Source organism: Pagrus major, chromosome 9, assembly GCF_040436345.1.
Source record: "Pagrus major chromosome 9, Pma_NU_1.0".
Classification (NCBI taxonomy): domain Eukaryota; kingdom Metazoa; phylum Chordata; class Actinopteri; order Spariformes; family Sparidae; genus Pagrus; species Pagrus major.
The window spans coordinates 9,820,743-9,828,328 of record NC_133223.1 but is presented as its reverse complement, the minus strand read 5'-3'; the positions used below and the strand labels follow the sequence as shown (position 1 = coordinate 9,828,328).

At 40.5% G+C, this 7,586-nt stretch overlaps 1 protein-coding gene across 1 annotated transcript; it reads left to right on the top strand.

Moving 5' to 3' along the window:
* The first annotated feature begins 2,547 nt into the window (after window positions 1–2,547).
* Window positions 2,548–6,758, top strand: eaf2 (ELL associated factor 2). The gene is made up of 6 exons (XM_073474130.1): window positions 2,548–2,733; window positions 3,163–3,257; window positions 3,600–3,736; window positions 4,151–4,320; window positions 4,499–4,741; window positions 5,237–6,758. Exons 1-6 carry the CDS (start codon window positions 2,589–2,591, stop codon window positions 5,278–5,280), a joined length of 834 nt encoding a protein of 277 aa, XP_073330231.1. The 5' UTR covers window positions 2,548–2,588; the 3' UTR covers window positions 5,281–6,758.
* Window positions 6,759–7,586: the final 828 nt, after the last annotated feature.

Genomic DNA, 7,586 nt, shown 5'->3' with positions numbered 1-7,586 from the left:
TAATTTCTTAACACATTATGAAAATGATGTGAACAGGACTAAAAGATAAATGTTTGTCTTCTGTTAAATTGCAACACATGTAATGAATGTAAAGTGCTGATGTTTAAAGTGCAAACAAACTCGACCAATAAATAAATGGACCTCAGATAGAGTTAAAAAACATTATTATAACATTATAAAAAACATTAACTGAAGTAAAGGATTAAACTTTGTGGCTGTAGGAGGAGGTTTGTCACAGTATTCATTTCATCATGTTTACCAGTAGAGCAGCTTTCTACAGTGGCTGAGAGCGCTCTCTGTGCAGACTGCCGTCTTTCACCGCTGCTACTCCCTCACAACCTGGGAACTCTCTATTGTGGCTCTACCACCACAGTATTGTGAACTCTGGGATAGTTGCTTGGAAACAGTAAACCTTACCTCCCACGGTCCGGGGGCAACCACAGTAACCGATATCACCAGAGGAGAGCCACTGTTTACCTCCAGCCATGGAAACAGACCCCTGCCGGTTTCTCTTCACAGTGGATACATATACAGGGAAACAGGACTCCTGTCAGGCTCCAATCTATACTGGTCGGGTTTCAACACGACACTGGCATCCTTAAATAGCATTGTAATTACAAAATAATGGAAAAACAATTAACTGAATTCAGGAAGACTGTGAAACAACCCAATCAAGTTCTGATAATCTCTTTTCATCCTGCGCCTCTGAATTTTCTTGCAGCTGATGAACTTTACTCTGATTCTTACGCTTTAAACCAGAGGTCAGAGGTCACAGAGCCCCAACATTACTGCCCTTTACTCTCTCTTCTTTATTCTGTTCTATCACAGAACCACCTGCACACATGCGCAAACACACAGATCCTCATCCTCATGTGGTGTGAGTGGACGGGAGGACCACGCTGTGACAGAGTGGTGATAACACGCTTGTGTAATCTGGACATTCCCCTTGTCTCAGATGTTGATCCTTTAATGTTTGAAGGCAGCAGAGCATATGGCCTTGTTAAAGTGCAGACAGGGCAGGAGTTTAAGGCTTAGGAATCATTAAGAGTTTAAAGAAAGGAAAAGAGATTATTTTCACTGCTCAGAGCGCCTGCAGCCTGTGGAGTCAGTAAGTGTTACTGCAGCACTTCATCAGTCCCTCAGTGCCAGACCTGCAGGACCTCCGCGCTGTGTTTCAGTTGCTCCAGCTAATTCAGTAATTAGGTTTACAGCTCATACCAGTGATGCTGCTCCCTTCCTGTCAGAGTTACTCCTGGTTTACTCGTCACATTTTGTTGTTTCCCCCATACAATTCTCATTATTTTACTTGCAAGTTACAAATTCAAGCTGAACTTTGAACACACTGTCAGAGCTCTCACTTATCGATATCGTATGAAACTTATTTTTTACAGCTTATAATGCAGAAAAAGATGCTTGGAGTCATTTATAATAATTCAATTCCCAGGGTAGTTTACTGTTTCAGTGCACTGATGTCTTTTTGGTAAATAAAGTTTACTGTTGAACTGTAAAATATCCTGCCTCCATGTCCGTGTTTGCTAACTACATTTGAGTGATCATTGCAAAAATATGTATCGGCCCACATATCAATACGTGAATCTTTCACTTCCTAATATCGGTGTTGGCATCAGCCTCAAAAATCGAGTATCAGCTGGGCTCTAAATTAAACCAAGAGCAATAAAGGCTTCTCTATACTCTGGATTATAATGATGTGTTTGCTTGATAAGCTTCACCTGTTATTTTACCTTTCAGAGATCTGAAAAAAAGAAGACATGCCTACATGGAATCTTGCAACCTGATCCAAACTCTCTGATCTATTTTCAGTATCATGATGAGCTGAGGTGACCCGTGGTGGACAGCTACATATATCACACACATGAATCTGAAATAATTTGTCATACACAGTTCTACCATTGTGCTATCATTGTGTGTACATACATTTTATCTTTCAGGTTTTTCTTTAGACTAAGAACACCGAACTCAAGTCAGAAACCTTGGTATAATTTTAGACTCAGACTTTAACTTCAACAGTCACGTCAAATCTGTCTCCTCGTCTGCATGCTACCACTTAAATAACAGCAAGAATCAGAGGAATACTGTCCACGCATGATCTGGAAAAACTGACCCATGTTTTTATTTCCAGTTGATTAGATTATTGTAATGGTCTATTCACAGGGCTTTTATTTTTTTTAAATGCTTTTAGTAATTTAGTACATTTTAATCTATTTTAATTTGATTTATCTGTGCACCGAAAAATATGGGAGTACTTACTACGTTCTTTTATCATGCAATATCACTTGATTTAAACTGCACTAGTTTAATTTTGCCTTTATATATATATATATATGAAAATGTAAATGTAAATGTATATATACATATAAAAGCTAGCAGCTAGCAGGTCATACAACAGTGATTTTAGCCCAAAAACCATGTGACGTTTGCCCTGAAGCTGCCCTGTCACGACATCTTGATTGACAGATGATGAATCAATCAGACGAGAGAAGAGTCTGCTGGACCAATCAGAATGAAGAGGAGGCGGAACTTAGCGGTACCAATGAGGTGGCGAGGGCTGTGCCGTACATGGTTATCGGATGAGACAGAGCAGAAAGTTTACAGCACATGAAACTGTCAGAATGAATGGGACCGCTTATTCCAACTTTGACAATCAAGAACATGTCTTGAAGTTGGGAGAGACGTTTGAGAAACACCCTAAAAGTGCCTTCCACACAGTGCGATGTAAGTGCGACTCTACGTGTGTCTGGATTTACAGTAGCTAACAGTAGCATGCTAGTTAGCTTCATGGCTAAAACTCAGTCGTTTGACGTGTAGCCAGGTTAGCTGCCTCGTCAGTCCGTTTGTATCCGCCTGCTGTCGGCACGTTTTAGCACGGTTACAGTTCTTCATGTTCTTTGTCGTCTTCGTGAGTTAGTTAACTCTTAACTTTTAGAAAGCATCGGTGCTCCAGCTGTCAAAATGTTAGCTAATGTTAGCCTTGTGTCAGCCTGTTCAACAGCACCATCTGGTGGTACCGGAAGACAACTGCAGCACTGAGGGACCAGCCGTCGTTGTGTTGGGATAATATTTAATGCTGCTGTTGTTAATATCGCACAGAAAATATATATTTCCTCTTTTAATTCTTTCTTTTCTTTCTTTATTTTGTCACAGACGACTTCAAACCAGCCTCCATCGATACAACATGTGAAGGGGAGCTTGAAGTGGGCAAAGGAGAGCAAGTCACAATCACTTTGCCCAACCTAGAGGTCAGTGTCTGTAGTTTCTGTCCAACAGAAACATGTGTTGTTCGGGTTTATTCACAAATCATTGTTGAGTTGTATTCACACTTTTTCTAAGTTAAATACAGTTTTTTTTTAACTTAAGATATTAACGTTTTCCTACTTTTCGACTATAAATGAAGAAAGTGATATTTTCACCACCAGAATTGTATTCCTGGAGTGAGTAAATGCTTTCAAACAGCCCTTATTAGTGAGAAACAACTACTGATTATAAAACTCCAGGTAATAATATTGTAGGCTTTATTTAAAACTCTCTGGGGAAAGGGGACTCCAACAAATGACCAAAGTATTTCTGTCTGTGTTTTTTAGGGTTCAAGTGCTCCAGTGACGGTCTTCAAGGGATCCAAGAGGCCGTACATGAAGGAGTGCATCCTCATTGTGAACCATGACACAGGAGAGTACAGACTGGAAAAACTCAACAGTAACATAGCTGTGAAGAAGACCAGGTGGGTTCAGACAAATTATATGACTAGTGTTGATGAAGGTACTCCGTCATCCAGGTCATGGTAATTCTGAGTGGTGTATCGTAGGCAACTGGACTTGACTTTGACTAGTGTTCTTCTTTTGAGTCCATAATTCTTCCAACACATTTTTACCGTCTGTGATTTGTATTTATGTTCCATGCACTTCTTTTTAATGTGCACGTTTGGAATAAAAACCTGAGTGAACATGGCAGAAGTTTAAAGTAAAGCCAATTTACAGCTAAAAAAAAAAAACTTTTACAAAACTTAAATGAGGTGGAAAAGACAAAGAAATTCATATAAACGGAGTCAATAGAAACATCAACTGGTTCTATTTCAGTTTTAAACTCGTGCAACATTATAATAGAAATATTGACACAAAACCATGTGCATTAACAGGGCTGAGGGCAGCAGTAAGATCCACTCTCGCATGGAGCAACAGACCAGCCGCCTGAGCCAGCAGATGAAGAGTAACAGCAGCAACAGCAACAAGTCATCAGCCAGCTCCAAGAGCTCGCCTCCCAAAGAGAAGACGTCTCCAGCATCACCCATGGACGACATCGAGAGAGGTAACATGGTGTCAGGCATAGAGTCTGTTCAACAAAAATGACTTTTTGTTGATGGTTTTAACACATTTTTTTCACCTGATGGAATGGTTAGCCTGGTACGTTTATTGTTTAACCATTTGTATTTATTGAATGTGCACTCATAAATGGGGATATTTGTCCCACGTTTGTTTATGTACAGAGTTGATGGCAGAGGCGCGGGTCATGGACCAGCTGAGCAGTGGCGACAGCTCCTCAGACTCCAACAGCTCCTCGTCCTCCAGCAGTGACGACAGCTCCAGCAGCAGTGACTCAGAGGACGAGCGTAGCTCGGCACCACCCGCAGCCCCGGCCCCCGCCAACCACAGCATGCCTATCATCAACACCAGCAGCAACTCCAACAGTCGCCACCAGGAGAGTGGAGGAGGACTCATGAACACACTCAGTGAGTAGCCCTCTCAGCTCCATCTGAATATGGAAAGTAGATTATCTTGGTATCTTTTCTTTACAGAGAAGTGGACACCAGCCATCTGCTCCTCAGCCACGGATGAAACTGAAAGCAGAAAGAAAATGACTCGACACTCATCTAATCTTTCTCACACTTTTATCAGCACTTTACTGCAGTAACAACGGTTTTCATTCAGATGAAGGGGAAAACAATGGAAAAAAAATATCTAAAAGTCCCACAGAATTATTTTAATTTTAACCTCGAACTCGGAACTTGTCTGAAGGTGAGGAAGCGCCACAGGAATCAGGAATCGTCTGTGAAAAGAAGTCTCCCTCACCGAATGTACATCTGGTGTTTCTTATAAAGTTACGTGCTTTACAACCAACCAAACATGAGAGGAGAACCCAGTGAAATGAAACGACAATAAAATACTAATGAGAGCTGAATTAATTTAGTTGAAAGATGAATGTAACCAGTGTACTTTCGTTGCAGAGAGTGACCTCCAGCTGAGTGAATCAGGCAGTGAGAGTGACTGAACAACACGAGGACGTCTGCCTGCCTGTGGACGTCAGGAGACACCGCGCACAGACCTGCTCCCTTTAACGTGGGACTGTCTTCTCTACATATCTACAAATATCATTTGTTGCTTCTGCGCCAACAAACTTCATATTTTCTGTCACATTTGTTGCTTCGTGATGTTTATGTTTTGTGTGAAGAGTACATGTTAAAGAGACGCCTTAGCTCAGAGAGACGCGATGTGGTCCATGTAAGAGAAGCAGTAAATCACGACAAACTATCATCTCACTGGGTGCACGTGTGGTTCAACTGATCAATCACATCAGAGGCAGAATGACAGTGGTGTTCATGTAGTGGAGATGGAGGTTTCTGCCCTCCAATCAGTCGTCTTAAACCACCACTGGAGTTCCTGCGGGTCAGTTTAGCAATATTCAGAACTTTTGTTGTGCCTTAGTTCAGATGTCGTTAACGTTCCTTCAGTTCAGCGTGATACGAGTCTTCTGCTTTCGTCTTAAAGAGTTCTTGTTTATTTGAGCTGTTAAGGCTTTTGCTTTGGATTAACTGAAAACCCCCAAAATATTTTAATTTAAAGCTGCATTAATGAAATGGTTTTTTTGTTTTGTTGTTTTGGTCACTTAATGGGAAGTGAAAAATATGAAAGATATCATTTATGTCTCGTATCTCCTTTGGAAAGTTACATTGCAAAAGTTGCTTATTTACACATCCAGAAGTCCCAGATCAACATTAGCATTAATTTGTGTCTCTGAGAAATTCAAGTCAAATGTTCAGTCTCCTTTTAGTTCTGCTGCCGGTCTTAGCCAACCCACTTTAGGTGCTCCATGTCCACTGTGTCTGCGTACGTGATCTGTACACATGCACACAGCTGCCTGCTGTGACTGGAAACGCTTCAAGAGGTCAGAAGGGTGGCAGATGATTTCCCCCCTTTCACATCGCACCCATTCATTTTATTCACTGTTAATATAAAGATATAGATTATTGCAGCCTTAAGATTGAAGCCTTGTATGTTGTGAAGTCTCAGTCTGATTTCTGGCAGAGTAGTGCACTAGTGTTCAGTTGACTCACTTTGGGTCATGCTTTGTAGCTTTAAACCTGCAATACTTGAATCTAATTAATTATTTATATTTCAAAATATATTTGACCAACGATGAATTGCTTAATATATTTTATATATATTTTATTAGCCAAGCAATCGGAAGTGAGAGTTAGTATGAAGTGTAGTGCGTAACAAGCCAGATACTTTGATAGTGCGCAGCAGCGTGAGTCTGACAGAACTTCATGTGCCTTCTGTTATCATCCTTCACCCTCATGTCACTGCTGACAGGAAGCTGCTGTTTATGTTCCAGCTTGTCTTTATCATCCCAGCTGACTGACACAGTCAAGTCATTTGTTGAGCCTTAAGGAGAAAGATTGCCTTGGAGCATCATTTGTAAACTATTTGAGAGAAATTTCTTTGTAGAAAATAAAGATTTTAACAGTTCTGTTTGAGGTTTTGTATTAATTATTCATGCTATTTTTGTGCCACGGTGTGTAGATGTATTATTTAACAACCCTCAAACTATCACACAGTGTGTGTGGTCTTTGTTTTACATTTCTACACACACTGACTTCATAAAAAACATTTCTCTGATGTCACTGTGATCCTGAGGCGTTGTCAGGTTACAGCAGGAAATCCTTGGTCGTCCTCTTCCTTCCTTTTATGTAACTTGTTTCCTCACTGAGTTTTTATCATTCACGGACAAAAAAAATAGGATCCATGTCCTGCTTTAGTCAGAACACACATTTTTCTCAAACGCTACGCACAATTCTCCACATTCAGCACAATCTTCGTGAATAAAATCAGTTTTTTCTGCCATCCAGAACGCTAAACTCAGGCACCAATGAAGGAGAGGGGAGGAGGAACCGCAATACTAAGGGAAGTCATAATCTCTGATGACATGTGGGCCACTTTGTGGTTAACAATAGTGTAACAGTGAATCAGAAACATAACTTTACAAAACGTGTTACAACACACTAACATTCACTCCATCCAAAATCCATCTGATACACCAAATTTCATGGCGGCTCACTCTTTAAAAAGGAAAGATAACATTTACAATGAAAATACATAAGAATGGCGAAACATGTATCTGGTTGACACTCAGTTTGTGGTGGCAGTGTTGAAATGTCATGTTTTATAGGTTATTTAACATCTTAACATTTCATCATGGACCAATTAGCACAAACATGCTGACCAGCGCTCATTGTTGTTGTTATCATTACATCTATCAGGCTGATGAACCAACTCAGTTGTAATCATCATGTTACA

What these genes read in the sequence shown, in the direction of transcription:
- eaf2 (XM_073474130.1), top strand. Translation starts at nt 2,589, where the DNA reads ATGAGACAGAGCAGAAAGTTTACAGCACATGAAACTGTCAGAATGAAT. An exon ending in TCACTTTGCCCAACCTAGAG is followed by an intron (nt 3,258 to 3,599) that starts GTCAGTGTCTGT and finishes TGTGTTTTTTAG; the next exon opens with GGTTCAAGTGCTCCAGTGAC. An exon ending in ATAGCTGTGAAGAAGACCAG is followed by an intron (nt 3,737 to 4,150) that starts GTGGGTTCAGAC and finishes GTGCATTAACAG; the next exon opens with GGCTGAGGGCAGCAGTAAGA.